The 19,260-nt window shown below is 44.6% G+C and overlaps 1 protein-coding gene across 1 annotated transcript in view; it reads left to right on the top strand.

The window, feature by feature from the left end:
• The first annotated feature begins 17,522 nt into the window (after positions 1–17,522).
• Positions 17,523–19,260, top strand: part of ITGA8 (integrin subunit alpha 8) — a 159,148-nt gene continuing 157,410 nt past the window's right edge. Inside the window, exon 1 of the mRNA XM_054991800.1 lies at positions 17,523–17,737. Coding sequence (XP_054847775.1) covers positions 17,523–17,737 — 215 coding nt within the window. The remainder of the gene's footprint in view (positions 17,738–19,260) is intronic.

Here is a 19,260-nt window from a genome sequence, read left to right as displayed (position 1 = left end):
TTGGTAGCCCATTCCATTAGGCATGTGCAACCATAGAATAAGACTTGGCTCGGGCATAGAAGAGTGTACAGCCCTGGGACTATTGAAAAGAAAATGACCTGCTGAGAGTGACTAGTGTGAATACTTTGCGAATAATGCAAATTTGAATGTAGACAAAGGCTGTGCCTTTGTCACTCTTACTGGATCTATCAGCAGCCTTTGATCTGGTGAATCATGCCATATTATTGAGGATGGAGAAGAAGAATTTGGAAGTAAGGGTCCAGATGAGATACAGTGGTTTAAGAGCCCAATGGGTTATACTGGACCCAGAATTACTACTGGAGAAGCAAGCAAATGCAACTTCAAAACAAAACTTTACTTTCACTTAGCCCAGCAGTGGCCCCTTTACTGTTTGTTGGCCAACGTGGCCATGTGGATCCATGCCATGGTTACCTCAAGGCTAGACTGCTCTACCTGGGACTCCTTGAAGTGATAGAGAATGCCACAGCTCAATTATTACTGGATACCAGGCAGAATAGGTATTTCACACCCATCCTGCAGTTGCTCCAGTGGCTACCAATCAGTTACCAGGCTCAATTCAAGGTTATCCTCTAAAAAAACCTTCATAGCTAATGGCCCACATACCTGAGGGATTGCCACTCCTTTTATGTGTGCCATTGCAGCTTCAGTCATGAATAAATCCTTATACAAGTTCTCCCTTGCAAATTGGTAAGATTGGCGACTGCCTGCTCTTGTACATTGTCATGGCTCCTACCGTGGGGAACCTCCTGACCTGAGGAGGGAAGGAAGGCTCCAACATTCTGCAAAATGTGCAAAACAGAAATGTTCAGAAGGGCATTCTTATAATAAAATTGATTAACAGTGGGATAGAATGGTCCAGAGGGACAGCTTCATGTGGGAGTGGGTTCTGCACACCTGTATGCATTCTACACTGCAGTTTGTTGTTCACATTATTTAAATTTGTATTCCTAGTCCTACTACATTATTCATATGATGTCCTATACCGTGTGATTAATTATTAGATTTTCCCCTCTCTCTTTACTTTGTAATCTCCACTGAGTGAGAAAGGCAGTGAGAAAGGAAACTAGTCCATTACTTTTCTTTACTTCATACCACAGAAGTCTACCAACTGAATATTTCTGTTCCTCGTCTTCCTGTTCACTTCAGCCTATGATCTTAAAGAAGAAGCCAGAGATCAGTGAGAATCGGCGTGGTGTAGCAATTCAAGTGTAAGACTTGGATCAGAGACACCCAGATCTGAATCCCCTCTCTGCCATGGAAGCTCAGTGGGCGACCTTCAGCCATACACACATTCAGCCTCACCTACCTCATAGGGTTGTTGCAAGGGTAAAATGGAGACAAGTAGAACAATGTAACCTTCTGGCTAGGGATCACAGACCCCTGGTGGGGGCGGGGGATATCCCGCCCCCGCTCCCCACACCCCACCCCCACTTACCTGACCAGCAGGTAACGAGCCCGATCCACGGCAGATCAGCCCATTTTCAGCAGCTGCAGAGTGCAGGAGCGCTTCTGTGCTCCGCAGCACCTAAAATGGGCCCATTCTGCCACGGATCGGGCCCGGTTTTGAGGTGCTGCAGAGCACAGGAACACTCCTGCGCTCTGCAGCGCCCAAAACAGGCCCATTCTGCCACGGATCAGGCCCATTTTGAGGTGCTGTGGAGCGCAGGAACACTGGGCCCTATCTGTGTCAGAACGGCCCATTTCGGGCGCATTCTGCAGTGCCCGGTCCCGCAATGATGTCACCCCGAAGTGACATCATCATGCCTGTGGGGGCACGCGCACCCCCCTCACCCAAAAGGTAAGTGCAAGGCCCCTGTCCCCCCCACCGGGAGATTGAGGGGGCCTGGCAACCCTACCAGAGCCAGTTTGGTGTAGTGGTTAAGAGCACGGGACTCTAATCTGGAGAGCTGGGTTTGATTCCCCACTCCACCACGAAGCCAGCTGGGTGACCTTGGGTGAGTCACAGTTCTCTGGAGCTCTCTCAGCCCCACCCACCTCACAGGGTGATTGTTGTGGGGTAATAATAACACTTTGTAAACTGCTCTGAGTGGGCATTAAGTTGTCCTGAAGGGTGGCATATAAATCGAATGTTATTATTATTATTACTTTGGGCCCTCACAGGGGAGAAAAGCAGGGTATGTGAAGTAAATAAAAACAATGAATCAATTGGTAGGACACGTAATTTGCAATCTTCAGTTAAAGAATCTCAGATGACAGGGAAATCCTGTAGCCTGAAATTATGGGGAAGTGAGAGTTGATAGCTCTAGGCTAGCTCTGTCTACATTATCATAAGCTCTGATTGCTTTGGTTGTGGTTCTAGTTTTCTAGGTGTAATCCACCTGCTGGCTCTCTAACCCACTGGCCCATGTTTTACTCAAAACCCAGTAGCACCTTAAAGACTAACAAGATTCATTTGGGCATGAGATTTCATGAGAGATCCTCAAATCCTCAAATACACAGCAAAGTAATCTCCCTACAACTGAAGAGTCTGTTACCGGAAATTATACATTATGTGCACTCAGGGCCGGATCTACGGTTGCCGGCGCCAAGGGCAACTGAAGACTGGCCACTCACAAGTGCGCGCAGTGCACGCACGCTCCCAGCACTGCGTGATGACATCACTTCTGTGACATCTGTTTGTTTGTTTGATTGATCGATTTATAGCCCTCCCTCCCCACGAGCGGACTCAGGGTGGGTTACAGCAGCATAATATTACAAAAATAAACATTTAGCTAACATTAAAACCATGGTCGTCAGTATGTATGTACAATCAAACATTACAATAGCATCAAGATGGCATCGCCTTCCACTCTTTCCCAGTCAGAGTGTAAACAGGTGGGGGGAGGAGGGTACAAGCTAATATTGCCACAGTATAACTGCACATATGAGGGGGCAGTTACTTATTGAAGCCTAATAAAGCTGCAAGTACCTTGGCTTCTAACCCAAGTGGCCAGCTTCTTCAGAATTGCACCTGACAAAAGTGGCCTCTTGCTCATAAGAAATTAAAAATAGGGGCAAGGCTTTGGCAGTGAAGAAGATGGAAACCTGAGAAGAAAGCTCCAACCCTCCTTAATCCCTGAACCTCATTAATTAATGAACTAACAACTTTTCACTTGCCAATAATATGGGCAAACAAGCATCTGACAAACCTAAATCGAATTCTAAACAAATACAGAACTTCTTTTTGCTGTCACAGACATCCAAAAAAAAAGAAAAAGATGGGAAAGAGGAAGAAGGCATTAAAATGGTGACTGAGGAAAATGAGGTAGGTCTGAAGACTACTCCAACACAGCATTATTAACAAATATGGCACAAAGAATTCCAGAAAACTTGTCTGCCCTTATTAAACCATTAATCGATCAATTTGCTGACTTTAAAATCTCCCTGAATACTGTCACTCCGAAAGCAGACTGTGCATTAGAATTAGGAATAACCTTACAAGAAGAGCTACACACAGTTCAAAAAGAAAATGACCGCCTTCAAGACAGAGTAATGAATTTAGAATCATCGGCATGGCAGACCCATTTAAAATTTAGGAGCTTTGATGAACAACTGGCTGCCAATGTAGACTTACCAATCTTCCTTGCAAATTGGCTGGCACAAGAGCTACACTTAGAGATAGAGTGTCCCCCTTAATAACTAAAGCTTTTCATCTGGGACCCATAAATCAGCCAAAGTTTAGGGGTCCCAGAGACATTTTAACAACCTTCCTTGACATGAGATCTCGAAAGAAAATATTAAAATGGCCAGGTCCTGAGGCTCATTTTACTTTAAAGGCAAACAGATCTTGATATTTCCTGACCTTCTCCCCACAGGTCTTATACAGGTGGCAAGAGTTAAAAACAGTTACGGAGGCACTAAGACAAGCACATATAGAATATAAGTGGATAAACCTAACAAAACTGCAAGTAAGATACTTGGACAAATTCTACTATGTGATAGATCAAGGCATGAGTCTTGCATTACTGCAAAATATTCGTGTCAACTTACCCACAAATCTCAACAAAACTTCTCAGAAAAGAAAGATGATGCAACCTTCAGCCCCTCCAAAGGGTAGTAAAATACCAGTCCATCATGCCTGACTGCTCCATTACTTCATAACATGGTAAAACACTCCTTATTGCTGACTTCTAGTTGTTTTTAAGTTTCCACTAAAGTAGTTATGGTCAGGGCTTTTTTTCTGGGAAAAGAGGTGGTGGAACTCAGTGGTGGAACTTAAGACCGCACAATGATGTCACTTTGGGTCAGCTGGAACAAGAGGGGAGTTTTTAAAAGTTTAAATTGCCCCCTGCAAAAATGGTCAAATGGTCGGTGGCCCCGCCCCCTGATCTCCAGACAGAGGGGAGTTTAGATTGCCCTCCACACCACTGAGATCAGGGGGTGGGGCCACCGGCCATATGACCATTTTTAAGAGGTGCCAGAACTCCGTTCCACCACGTTCCCACTGAAAAAAAGCCCTGGTCATGGTCAAGATTAGTATCATTTATTTTACCTTGCTGTTTGAGGTTTGGGGAGGGGAGGGGGGAGAGTTTATCTAGTTCTGCTTCCCTGTTTATTTATAGTTCTTTCGTATTGGAGTTAACTCTGGTAACCTGGGTAGAGTCTGTTTCTCCTGAGGTTGTAGAGGGCTGTTTTAGTTGTTTGCATCTTTAATCTGTCTGGACTCTCTATTACCTCATTGGTTTACTGTACATCAAATCAAGCAATAAACAAAGTATTTATGTTTAACACAATGGGAGGTGGGGGTGAGATTGAATAAGGTTCAGTGTTATAACTTTAAGTATTATGTTTACTGTTTCAAAAAAGAGAAGTCCTCAGAGGAAAGGTAGAACACTTGAGAGGTGTTCTGCTACTTCTATAAAATTAATTTTGTGTAAGTTCTGTTTATATTTATCCAGTCTTATATATAGCAATAATTATTTAATCAGTAGTAGTATTCTTTATTACAGCACTTAGCCAGTACATTTACCATAAAATTTAAGTGCACATTTTACAACCATTTAAAACATGAAGCATATAAGTATATACAATTTAAAAACATAATTTCCTAATATCTATCTATTTAATCATATTTATCTTGCTGTAGTTAAATTACTAACCTTAGCAATAAAAGGAAATCAGATATTACACTTATTGATCAATTTTGCTATTTAGCTTTCTAGGGGAGAAGGGTTGATTGTCGTACAAAAATCAGAGTGGGTAGATCTATTCCACATCAGAAATGTATTCCAAGTTAAATATAACCTTTTTTAATGTACGGGGTCTTAGCAGCATAATTAAAAGGAAATGAATGCTATCAAACTTATCCAAATTGTGATCAGACGTCATATTACTCCAGGAAACCCACTTGAGATCCTCTGATCAATCTATTTTGAAAGTCAACTGGATACAATATCAATACCATGCAAAAGGTATGTCAAAGGCACACAGTGTAGCAGTTTTAATTTCCAAGAATGTCCGCTTCCAACACAGAGCTACGTTAACAGATCCACACGGTTGTTTAATCTTTGTGAAAGGTCTCCTTGATGAACTAATTACCACATTAGCTTTGGTTTATGCTCCAAACAACAATCAAATGAAATTCTTAGAGGAAACTCTATCCACATTAAGAAATGTTCAGGAAGAGGAAGTGATCATTGGAGGTGATCTTAATTATATTGTAAATCATGAGTTAGATTGCACATATCTAAATAAATGCAAAACTAAGAGGAAGATAAACACACATTTAGTTGATATCTGGTGTCTAATGCACAATTCCAACAGAGACTTTACATATTATTCATCGCGACACAATGTGTACACCAGAATTGATTTTTTCTCATATCTGAATCCCTGATTAGCAAGGTGGTAAACTCTGAAATTGGCAACATCATATGGTCTGATCATGCCTGTGTAAATTTCCTATTGTCAATGGACTCCAGATCTACAGCTGACAGACACTGGTCGCTGAACAAATCTCTCATATATAATGAAGAATATGCTAAAGAAATCGAACTTCGTATTCAGCAATATTTGAAAGACAATGGCTCCCATGTGACCTCCCCATCCATGACAAGGGATGCACTGAAGGCAGTTCTCAGAGGCCATTTAGTCTTGATGTCGTCATACTTGAAAAAGCATAGAAACGCTTACAAATCAGAATTATTGGGAAAAATTAACCATCTAGAGAGATTACACAAGGAAAGAGGAAGGAAAAAAATCTATAGTAAACTTCTAAGTACCAACCAACAAGAGGCATGCTAGGGAGATATAACTGTAACAGAAATATAGGTTTCTCCCTGCTACAATCAAAATATTGAACCTGTAAATGCAGCAATTATAAACATTTTTTTTACTATAAAGTGCTGGCAGTGAACAAAGTGCAAAGTGTTCCCAATAAATACATTCAATTCAGTAAATACATCAGTACAAACAGTCAATACATAAATACTCCAATCAGTCAATAAATAATCCAATCAATAAATAACAACCAGATAAATCTGTCATAAATGGCCAACAGGCTCACAATAAATCATATATATTCTGTCTTGAATCTCTTATAGTTCACAAGGCTGTCCTTTATACATGTGAGAGTCAGTTCTCTATTTATTATTAAGTATCCAGTGTCCACAATAAACTCCCCGCCCCAGTGTCTGCTGGCAACAAGCCCAAAATTCAGAGGAGTGGTCATGCCTTCTCCATGGGGAGCTGCTTGCGGCTTGCCCGACAAATCATTAGCCATATTTGTTTTGCGATGATAGCTTTCTCAGGGGCAACAATATCGAAATCAAATAGAAATGATTCTGTTGGAAGCAACCCTGTCCATAATTTTAACGAAATTTATCAAGCATATGTGCTATACTTACTTCTAATTAGAAAACGTCACTTACACACAAAGTATCTGGTCTGCTCTGGGCGGATGCAATGTCTGTAAATGGTGGGCATTCTGCCTGCTCTTCTAATGCCTATCACATTTAAAGGAGCCACGTCCTGTCAGTTCATCAAGACCAAATCTCTTAAAGGAAACACGACAAATCAAGATCCATATTCAGTCCCCTAGGTGCTAACGACCCTAAATTAAAGATCCAAAAGGTCTCATGCTGGAGCAATTTTTTCATAGAGATCCTCCCTTCCTTGTCATGGACTACTTCCAGCACTGTAAATCTTATATCCTGCTCATTATGCTGTAATTGTTGAAAGTGAGCAGTAAGCGGATTGTCCATGGCCTTTCTCCTAATCTTAGACGGGTGCTCTTGGATCCGGATCCAAATGGCTCTACTGGTACTTCCTATGTAGATTTTCTTGCATGGGCATTTAATAAGATATATCACTCCATGGGTGTTACATGTGGAGAAAACTTTAAGTTCTATGTCCCTATTAGGCTGTTGAAAGGATAATGAATTGCCCTGGATCACTAAGGGACACACGCTACAGTGTCCGCAGCTGAAATGTCCTCTGGGACTCTCTCATCTTTTCTCAGGATCTTCCATGTCAACACTGACCAACATGTCCCTAAGGCTATTAGTTTTTTGAAGCCTATCATAGGTGTCATAGAACATCCCGGGAGATGTTGTGCTAAGTGCCAGTGATTCTTAATAATTTGACTGATCTCAGTAGCCCATGGTATAAAGTTTAGGGACCAATGGATCCTCTGTACAGGAGTCTTAGATTTCATAGTCAGTACGAAATTGCGGATGATATACTTCTTTACATCACAAAACCGGAACAATCTCTTCCTCATCTGCAAAAAAACATCACAGCTTTTAGTCAGATCTCAGGTTTGAAAATCAATCAATCCAAATCCTGTCTTTTACCTGTCAATTTATCTTATATTTCTGAAGTGCATTTACATCAACTATATGACTTTCAATGGATAAACACACATCTCTCCTATCTTGGGATACACATTCCTCCAAATCTTAACCACCTGCTAAAAATTAACCATTTTGGGAAATTCCAAGAGATAAAATCAGATCTTGGTCAGACAAGTTCCATCTGATCAAATCTTTTGTTCTTCCTAAAATATTGTTCCTATTCCGAGCTATTCCTATTGCCATACCCCCCAAAACACTGAAACAGTGGCAATCTACAATTAATAAATTCCTGTGGCATCATAAAAGACTGAGAATTGGCTTCAATACGCTAGGTAGTTTCCTATGCACACTGTTGGTGGAGCTGTACATATATCAAAGCATTCTGGAATGAGGTTCTTTCACAAATAACTCAAATAATAGGACATACAATTCCATTGCTTCCTAAGCTTATTTTTCTAAATCACTGGCGATATCTCTATACCAAAAATTATATGTGAATTAATCATCAGCCTCTTAGTGGCAGCAAAAACAGCAATTGCTCTAAAATGGAAGTCACAATCTGCTCCGACGATATCCAAATGGTATTTGAAAATATGGGATCATCTGATAATGGAAAAGATTTCAGAGGGTCTTCTCCAATCTGAAATTTACCCTGAAACAACTGGGTTCGTTGAAATGGCTCCCATTTACCGCCTATGGCCGAGAGGAAGAGGAGCGTGAAGGGACGCGCGGCAAAATAACAGCACACACACACCGGCTGGGAGAAAAATGGCCACAACTTTATTAACATAACAACAGCAACAGTATTGGCGCAGCATGTGGATCGGATCCTCTGGACTGCATCGGCTGACCCGCCTGCCAGCCGATGACCCCCCGCCCCCCCAGGTGCCGGCTGAGGGGGGGGAACCAAGAAGTGGCATTGTAAAGGGGGGAGGTCACCTGGTGTACACCCTTGGTGATCCCCCTGCCACCTGGGAGGGAGAATGCCCCGGCAGCCCCCGAGCTGGGCGTGCCTTCATAACTCCCTCCCAAGATTCCTTATGGAAATCCCCTGCCTGGGGAGCCTGCGACCGAGGGCCCGGCTCCCCAACAAATGGGATCCGATCCAATGCCCAACCGCCTAATAGTTGTGACGAATACTAACAAAAGGAACAGGGAGAGGAGGGTGGGAGCTCGCACACCGCCGACGAAGTGGGCAGGGCGGGTCCAGCAGCCAGCTAAATACCTGGCCGCCAGACCTTAGAGGAGACTGCTGCCGGGGCCCCGGGGCCCACCCTGCCCACCGTCGGCTCGACTCCGGGCCGCCGCGATTGGCTGGCCCGAAGTTTAAACTGATTGGTTGCTGGCTCGCCCGGGGCATGCCGGGCGAGCCAGCGAGCACGGCAGCCGACGCAACCCCTGCTCCTCCACCCACCAGCGGCAACGGGTGGCGCCAGGTAAGTCTGGGGCCCCCATTTCTTGAGCAAATTACCAAAGAGGATATTCTACCCTCAAACCCAGACTATCTGAAACTTTTATATCCATACAATTTAGCTATCTTAACTGTATAAGATTTCTAAGGTTACTCTCTGTTGTGTGCAATGTTCAGCCATGGAGTACATACTGACATCATTAGTAGAACGTTACTGCTCATCTCTCTCATTTGTAGCTTGTTGTATTAGCTTAAACTTATTATGTTTAATTGGCTCTGATAATATGACTTGATATCTGTAATTCATTCTCAGTTATATTGTAACTCATATGAAACATCAATATGATGTGTTGTAAATCTTGGAATCAAAAATAAAATTTGAGGAGGAAAAAAAAGAAATTACAATAGATTTGTTAGTCTTCAAGATGCCCCATGACTCTCTGTTATTTCTTCAAGAATGAAGTCATCCTTTGTTCTGGTTAACTGCATTATCTTCAGCTTGTCCCAGGGCTGCTGGTCTAGTGACCTGTATCTGTAAAGGCTGTTGTGATCTAGACATCTGGGAATTCCTGCTCACGGGCACACTTGGAGAAGCAAAGACCCAGCAGGTCCAGTGTTGATGTTTGGAACCTTCTTTAATTCCCATCAGGGACTCTGCTTCTGAATGGAGGTAATCAAGTGTTGCTAAACTGTTTTCCAAGGAAGCTGGACTTTCTGTAAGAAGGGCAAAGTGAGGGCACTTCAAGCCATCATTAGACACCAAGAGGAAAGAGGCCTTGAGGGCAAGAGATGATGCCTTGTTTGTGTTTTCAGATAGCCCTGTTTTTTATTTAAACTTTGAAGGGAAGAGGTCCAGAGACAGTGCTGAATTTTTGGTTTGGCTCTGTTTATGTGTTCTTCTGGGTGGGCAAGAACCCTATAAAATAAACACAGGTTTCCTGCCCCCCCCCAACAAAGAGCTTTGTTTGGGTTGGTCAGAGTTTCCTTTGGTGGGTTTTTCCCCCAGCTTTGAAGGTCATGGCCTTGTTGTGATATACTTCCTTAGAGAGATAATGGCTTTTGTTGGGGCAGTTGTGTGTGTGTGTAGGGGGGTAGATGACATGACTTTTCCTGTTCCACTTCAGGCTACCCAATAGATTGGATGAGTAAAAGTTCAAGGCCAGCTGCCTCTCCTGATTTAACTCCTGTGGGCTTAATTTTCCAAAGAAAATAAAGGAAGGCAATGGGGTCGATTTCCTTCTGTTTATGCGGTAGAACTGCTATTTTTTATTCCCAGTTTTTTCTTCCACCTGGAGACATTCCAAAAGAAAAAAAAAACCTTCACGGTTTGTTTCACTGATAGACCTCAGCCCATCAAGAAGGCATGGGAAACAAAAAAAATCATTCTGTGAAACTTGCTTCCCATGATACTTGCTTCCCAATCCAAAGCAGACAGCCCAACTATAATTTTCAGGTAGAACATTTCTGCGCACCTGAATGTAGCACATCCTGCATCTGATGAAGTTGTCTCTGGCTTACAAGAGTGTATGCCACAATACATTTGGCAGTTTTTGTTAACATGAAGAAAAGATTGTCATTTAAAGCTGCAAGATAAGATGCTGTTACATCAAAAGGTGCTTTGTACGGGCTTGAGTCTAGTTCAAGATCTCTTTAAAGCTTCTTTAGAAACTGCTGCATTAATAGAATGGACCACATGACAGAACCCTTTGCATGTCACAAGAGATAGGAGCTGGGTGTTCTCAGTTTATATGCATGTAGTGACAAACTGCTCCTTGTGGATTATTTTTGGCATGGCACACATAACTTGAGATTGTACTGTTCTAGGCAACTGCTCAGTTTACCAACATGCTTGAGCTGGCCCTGTGTGAAAAGTCAAAACGGCACTCTTGGTCTTTGATATTAGAATCTTTGATGTCCACAGGAAAACCCTTCACACATTGTCTCTCTCATCTTTCGTCCTGCAGGATGTGGATTTTGGTGCCTCCAGTTTTCTCATCTGCAAGCCAAAAACCAAGACTGGCAGAATTTGTTTATGTAGGATTCATAGGAAGAATCCAGCTTGGGGACAGCCCAGCCTTCTTGGCTTCAGAAAAGTTCACATGCCTTCCAAACCATACCTTTCTGTGAATGCTACAGACTAGGGCCAACCAATGAACACTCAGTCAGTGCATATCCATCACGCTGACTAGATCCTCAGAGCTCCATCTGGGTTTAGTCTGGTCATACCACTAACCAAGTTCAAAAATCTATTTATTTATTTATTCATGTCATTTATAGTCCACCTTTCTCACTGAGACTCAAGACAGATTACACAGTGTGAGATTAGTACAGTTAGCATCAAGGACATTTTCATAAACAATGCCATAGGGTAAATAAATACAAGTTTACAAAGACATAGCATTAGCAAGGATCCAATACAGAGCTGAAGAAATGCTGAAACAGAACATAAGCAATTCTAGGTGACTTTAGAAAACATGAAGCACAGGCAGCTTGTAGCAGCACATATTTAAAGCAACAGTACATAAGGCAACATAGTGGTGAAGTCTACGGTCCTTAACTCATTAGCGAATCATCTGAGACAGCCCTCCTACCTGGGTAAGAAGCCTTTTTGAAATAATTCAGTTTTGCATCATTTGCAGAGAGCCAGGACAGTGGGAGCTCCCCTGACCTCCTCACGTAGGTCATTCCACAGGGTAGGGGCCACCACCGAGACAGCCCGCATACGGACTGCTGTTGATTTTGCCCATGTGCAGGGTGGCACCTTCAGGAGACTCTGTTCAGATGCTGTGGAGGGACATACTTATTTTCATATGAATTAGGGAAACTGCAACGGCTAAGCTTCCCAGCTCGGGAAGTTCATTGAACAGATATGTTCATTGCTTCCTAAAAGAGCTGCCTAATAGCTATCATTATGTATATCACTTAACACTGCAACTGATAGAAAAGATACCTCAAAAGTCAAATACAGTGCGGCAGTGCGAGTGGTGATGACAGCCTAGGTCAGTACACTTAACCTTTGGAATAAATTCACTCTTTAGTTGCAGTAGCTGGACTTGTCCAAGAAATCCTGCTTGCCACACACAGATACGCTGCTAGAACAGGCATCAGAAAAAGGAATCAGGCGTCTTTTAAGTGATTATATCCAGGATGTTCTCAAATTACTCCTCCATATTTCTTCCTCCTCCACTTTTACTTCCCCTGTCAAATTTCAGGACAAGCTGTCTTAGAGGATAAATATTTGGATGCGTGGGAGAAGGATGAGTAAGGTGTCATTCCTTTGATAATTTGTTTCATTGTAGAACTGCTGTAGGAGGGTCTTTCTATTCACTTAATTTCTCCCCCAACTTTCTCCCTAATGGAGGGACCCAGAACAGTTTATAATCCTCATCCTCTCCTCCATTTTGCCCTCACAACAACCCACTGAGGTTGCCCAGCAAAGCTTCTCTTGCAGGGTGTGGATTCAAACCCAGGTCTCCCAGATCCTTGTCTGACAGTCTAACCACTACAACAAACTGGCCACTACACCAAACCTTTGTGATAGTGAAAAGTTGAAATCCAAGCAGATGCTACTTATTTTCAGGATGTGTGCAAACTGCCTCCAAGGAAGCCACGTCCATATATTACTTTCTATGATACAGATTTATTGAGGTAATGTTAAGGAAGTCCTTAAGAAGGTATCTTTCCCTACCACATCGGCCGCTGAAACTGAATTCTGCAGCTGAATGATTTCAGCCTTATCTAGCTAGGATGAGGACATACTGCATATGCTTCTGAAGGTTTGGGATCACAGGAATGCTATACAGGGAGACAGACATGCGGGGTGCTTCATCAAAGACCAGATTTGCACTCTGACAATCCTTGTGGAACATGGATTAAGATTCTGTTACCCTTCTTTAACAAACAACTGATCAGTGCTATCAAACTGAGGACTCCAACCACCAGTTAATGAATGCATTCATGAATCCAATCCAAGAAGAATTACTGAAGAGCCACAGTAATGGGTATTAAATGAAGGCATTTACACTATGGATAACATGAATTTTTAACTTGCCGAGATCTACCAGCGAGGCAATCCATGCACAAAAGCTGTTTTATGTATTGGTCCTACTTGCTGGAGTGGGAGCAACATGAGGTACAGGTCCATGAGTTAAGATGAACAAGGAACATACACAGAACTTGAAGGTGTCAGAGGTTTAAAAACACCCAACAAACTGTACCACAAGAAGCTATAGTCTGTAGCAGCCAAAAGGCTCTTGGTTTAGGTGGGCATATAAGCCTGTGTTACATTATTGAGATTCAACACTGGATTCTGCTGCACAGCTTTCTGCAAGGGGTTAGTTGCTACATATACTTTAGTTTGAACTTATTTCTGACATTTAAAAAAATGCAAACCTTCCATACTAGAAATAGTTAGCAGTCATACCTCTTCTCACTGAAAGGTCAGTTTATGGATATGGAATATCCTAACCCTTTTTCTCATGTCCCTTAAACACAGCACACTGCCTGGCCAGGCAGAACAGATGCCAACCCTGGTTGGAGTTGGAAAATTACCAGAAGGAGTGTTAAGATTAGCTAACTGCTCCTCTATGCCCTGGAGAAGCACTTAAGTAAAACAAAGAGGTCTTCCAGGAGTTCCTGCTTGATCTCATCAACACCCTTCTGTACCTCACTCATCTTCCCAATCAGGGGGACCTGATAAGCCCTTCCCGTCTGGCAATTGTGGGACACCAAGCACCCTTCTTACCTATAGTTCTTCCCAGATATGCACAATCAAGCCCTTCCCATTTTATTGTTTCACCTCCAGATAAGTCATTAATTTATTGTTTCAGGAGCAGAAGATGTAATTCTGCCCCAAGGATACATTTTACACTATAACTAGGCTGCCTCCAGCAGTATGCTGTGTGTGCTCCTTGGATCCATATGCACATCCTCAGACACATCTGAGCCTTCTTCTTGCCGCAAAGCACTAGTCATTCACGCTGCTGCCTCTACAGATGTCCCCTCTCTCCTAGACTGGTAAAATATCATCCTTCCTTGAATCTCTCTCTCTCTCTCCTCCTCCCTGATTTTCTAGTTAGCTCTGTGTGTATGCTATGCTATTTTATGTATGCTTGCTTCTTATTCCTCTGTTAATAAAGAAACCTTTCCTGTTAAACATCTGCTGGTTCATTTGAGAGTATTCTAAGGGAACGATCCTGGTATACCCCCTCTCACCACATCTCCTGGAGTGCTAATTCTTCTAACTCACAAGAAGACAGAGACACCCCTCCCCCAATTAGAGTAACAAAAATCTCCAGTAGACTTTGATGTGAATTATTCTGGACCACTGTCTGAGTTAGCATCAGAATTCTCCCCAACCTTCCTCTCAAACAAAAACACACACAATGTCTCTAAGATGCATCATCCTTCAGCAGCTTGGAACAATTTGATTCAGACAACAACAAAAAGACTTGCCTCATTCTTTATACCCAAACATGGACATTTTCAGAAATGGCAATGCAACCATTTTCTGCTCTTCCTGCATTTGATTGATGTGCACAAATCCCTAGAAAAGTCTAGGTACTCTTTTACAGGGGCAAACATTCATGTGCATTGTGGCCATGCAGAGAGTTTTGAGCCTGATACTAGCGAACTCAAAGTGTGATACAAATTTGGGTGGTTCTGGCAGATAAACAGTGCTTGGTTCAGAGGGGGCAGAACATGTGGATATTTGTTGAGGTCCCAAGACTAGGAAAAACTCTATTGCTATGGTCACTTTGCAAGGAGCACCTAAGAAGATCAAGGATCTGCAAATCAATTCTTGGTTCATATGCCCAGTCCCTTGTCCTTTAAGGGACCCCTTAATCCCAGGGCTAGTGGCATCGTAGGAACTTCTACAATATGTAGGAATGTGCACACACACAACTTATTTACTGTGCGCCAGAGACTTGCAAAATGGTAGTTCCCATCGTCATTGCAGTTTTTCTTAGCTAAAAAGCAGAAATAAAACATTCCTTGACAGTTACTTTCACAAGCCTGCTCTAACGGGGGCATGCTTCCACTTCTGTTCCATGGGAAGCATGGCGTAAAGGAACTCTGCACAGGGGATGTCTCATTGAGCCACTAGGCTGTCTTCACACTGGATACACTACTGCGTTGCCAGATCCCACCCATTCATGATAAGCTGAAGCCCTTCTGCTGCGTTTTACCTTTGCCATTCAGCAGCCTGCTAGCCTCAGCCCTCCTCAGGGAGGATACTACTGCTGCAAGAAGGCCAGGGTTGGCATGGGAGTCTTGCAAGGTAGGATTGGAGGAAAATGGGCATTGGACAGCACATCTGTCACAGGAGCAGTGTGCATGACATGACAGAGAAAGGCAATGGTAGCTAGCTAATCTTCTCCACAAATACTTTTTAAAAGTCAAATCCAAAGAATGCAGCAGTATGAGATAGTGTTGGCTCCAGAGTACATTGCAAGAACAGTGCCAGTGTAAACAGTTATACCCTTCTAAGCTCATTGACTTAACTGGACTTAGAAGGCTATCACTCTGCATAGAACAGAACTATATGTATGCAGACTCCTAGTATAGTGGTTAAGTGGTTGTGATACAAATATCAGCACTCTGCTGGTTTGAATCCCACTATTGCCATGAGCTCAGTAAGTGGCTCTGGATAAGCCCCTCCTCTCAGCCCCAGCTGTATTGTGGGGATAATAATAACACTGAGTTTGTTCTCTGCTCTGAGTGCGGCACTGATCTGTCTAGAAGAGCTGTATGTAAATGCAGTTGTGATTCTGGTGTGGCTTTGCCTTTCATCTTCACAGCTATAGAAGAGGCATAGCATAGCACTGGAAAGACAGCTCCTGTAGGATTGCCTCTGCCCCACTGCCAGGCCCAACAACCCAACTCCTGTTCATACTACAACTCTCCCACCCTCACCTGCAGTGCCCTTTGTGGCGTCCATGCCACAGGTTGGCCTCCTCTGTTGGAGAAAGCTCCATGCAGCTCAGAAACACTCAGCCTCTCAACTTTTTGTTAAAGAATGGGCAAAAACTTTTTAAAAAGCTTGTGTGCAGAGCACTGTTGGCAAGCGGGGTTGGGAGCTTGCATTATTTGGTAGTAGCAATGGTACAGACTTTAGCCAATTGGTACTTGGCAAGCCCGATCTTGTCTGATCTCGGAACCAAACCTAGCTTGGTTAGTAATTGGATGAGAGACCTCCAGTGGAGACCAGGGCCATTTCCACACGGCTCCCCGCTGCTTGTAACAACCCAGAATATCGCAAAAAACCCGTGGAAGATCGCGTTTTCTCGTGCGAGATTTACGCAACGTCATGTGACGTCGCGCAAATTTCGCACGAGAAAACGCGCTCTTCTGTGATTTTTTCACGATATTCTGGGTTGTTACGAACAGCAGGGAGCCGTGTGGAAACGGCCCAGGTTTGCAAGTAGGGTTGCCACCCTCCTGGTGGTGGCTGGAGCTCCTCCGTAATTACAACTGATCTTCAGGGCACAGAAATCAATTTGCCTGAGAAAATGGCTGTTTTGGAGAGTGAACATTATACCCTGCTGCGGTTTCTCCCTTCCCCAAATCCTGTCCTCTCCAGGTTCCACCCCCCAAATCTCCAGGAATTTCCCAACCTGGACCTGGCAACCCTCCTTGCAAGACAGGCAACAGCAAAACATCTCTGTTTGTCTCTTGCCCTGAAAACCCCATCAGGGTAGCCATAAGTCAGCTATGATTTGAGGGCACTTTCCACCACCCCAGCGTTCTGCTATGGCAAACCACACTCGCGACTGCAATAGATTGCGCATTTCCCCACGGCACTTGGCAGAGTTTTCCCCTTTGGATGCTGGGCCAGGTCAGAGTGTTTGCTTGTTGCCAGTCTGAAGCGGCCCCTTAAGCACCTCACGGCCTCAGCTTCCGCGAGGCAGGCACCGCTTCTCCCCTCCGGCTTCTCTCGCGCCCCTGCTCAGCCTAGGCGGGTCAGGCGCGGCGGCGGCCGCATTTCAACCTGGCCCCGGGCGGCTCCGCGCCCCCCTCTCTTTCTCCCTCGGCGGGCACAGCAGCAGGGGGCGCCGTCGAGGCGGGCTGGCGCGCGAAGCCGGCCGGCGGCTGCGAGCGGAGGCGAATGGCTTTGCGCCTCCCTCGCCATGCCAGCTCGTGGCGGGCGGCGCGCGCAGAGCGAGACGCGGGGGCGGCGGAGGCGGCCCGAGCGCGCCCTGCGAGGCTCCCGGCGGCGGCTGCAGCTGCTCCTTTCAACTCCGGCTTCGCGCTCGCCCCGCCGCTTGGGAGGCACCGCGGCAGCCGCTGCCAGGAGGATGTGGAGGCGGCGGCGGAGGTTGCTGCTCTTGCCGCTGCCGCCCTCGTCGCCTTGGAGCAGGCGCTGCGCGCTGGCGCTGCTGCTGCTGCTGCTGCCGCTGCCCGGGATGCTGCGCGCCTTCAACCTGGACCCCGAGAAGTTCGCCGTCTACAGCGGCCCCGACGGCAGCTACTTTGGCTACGCGCTGGATTTCTACAGCCCTGCGCCGCACGCGTAAGTAGCGCCGGGGTAGGAACGGCGCGCCAAACCGCTCCGGAGGGGAAGGGGACTCTTGGCGCAGAGATGGAAGCGGCTGCGCAACAGAGGAGCCTGCGCTTACATCCTCTTGGTTCGCTTGAGCTGCGTGGGGCTTACTCCCAAGTAAACGCACAGACGTTTCCAGCCTTAATACTGCAGATGGGGGAATGCCAAGCTTAGCTCAAATCTTCGACTCCTGACAAGTAAGGGGACTCCCAGGTTGCAGCTCTTAAACCTGCGTTGCAGCTGGGTAGACTCCTTGGAGCGCGATGGATCCTGTTTCAGCACCCGCGCCTAGTCCGCGCAGCTCCAGCAGCGCTGTGAGGGAGAGAGGTTGTATGTGCCAACGGAGTCAACGGAACTGCACAAGTCTCTCGAGTGGGAACTTCTGTGAAATGGCGTCAGGAACAGTAGATGAAGGTAGCCGTAGAGCAGCAGGAGCTGAGTCCAGTGGCACCTTAGAGACCGACAAGATTTTCAGGGCCTAAGCTTTCCCTGGAGCTTTGACTCTTGAAAGCGTATACCCTGAAAATCTTGTTGGTCTCTAAGGTGCCACTGGACTCAAATTCTGCAGGCTCTCGACACCAGCTTTAAGTTGATAATGGCCACTTTGAAATCACAGTCTTATATTTAGTAGAGCATCTGGGAAGTCAGTCCAAGGGAATTAATGCCTGACTCTGCATATTATTATGTTACGATGTTATCGTATAGTTGAGCAGGAGAGGTGGCACAAAATTTTTCCAAATAAATAGTGTATTCTTTCCTCTCAAGTCAAAGAACATTAGATTTCTGCTGATTCAGTCCTGCTGAAGTCAACAAGAGTCATAGTGCAATCTGAAGCACGTATATTCAGAAAAAAGTGAATCACATTGAGTTCAAGGGACGTTTTCATGAGTGTGTTTAGGAGTACAGCCTCTGTAGCTTTCCAGTCAATTACTAGGTTGTAAAAATCCCTGATTTAAGGTACTGAACTCTGTCGTGGCTTATTAAATAGCAGTGGAGTTTAGAGAAACTGCACCACTGGAAGTGGCCTGCACACTAGGGATGTGGATGAGATTGAGGAAATTGCTCTGATTAAAGCCAGTGCATGGGGCTAGTGGTGTTTGGTGCGCAAATGCATATCATAGGGGCTCTGTTGCATACTTGGTAATGCAATGTGTGAACTGAATTCATTGAAAATAATGGTATTTGAGGTGCAGTGATGCAAAAGCCCAGCCAGTAACATTAGATCTGTGATGTCCCATTCACACAAGCACAGAGTCACTTAGATTTTGCAGAGGGCAAATGATGAATGTGTGTGTTGAATAGGAGAGAATGCAGACTGGAGGAAAATATACTAATCACAGTGTTCAGGAAATGTATCATGAGGCGTTGGGGTGAGACTGAGTATTTGCTTGTGATATAAGGTGGTACAGAATGAATAGATGAGCTGTGGGAAATTGTGATGTGTGGATGGACAACTTCGGGTCAGGTCTTGGGCTTTTGGTCATTTCCAGATC

The sequence above is a fragment of the Eublepharis macularius genome, chromosome 11, assembly GCF_028583425.1.
Source record: "Eublepharis macularius isolate TG4126 chromosome 11, MPM_Emac_v1.0, whole genome shotgun sequence".
NCBI lineage: Eukaryota > Metazoa > Chordata > Lepidosauria > Squamata > Eublepharidae > Eublepharis > Eublepharis macularius.
This window is presented reverse-complemented; position numbering and strand designations above follow the sequence as displayed.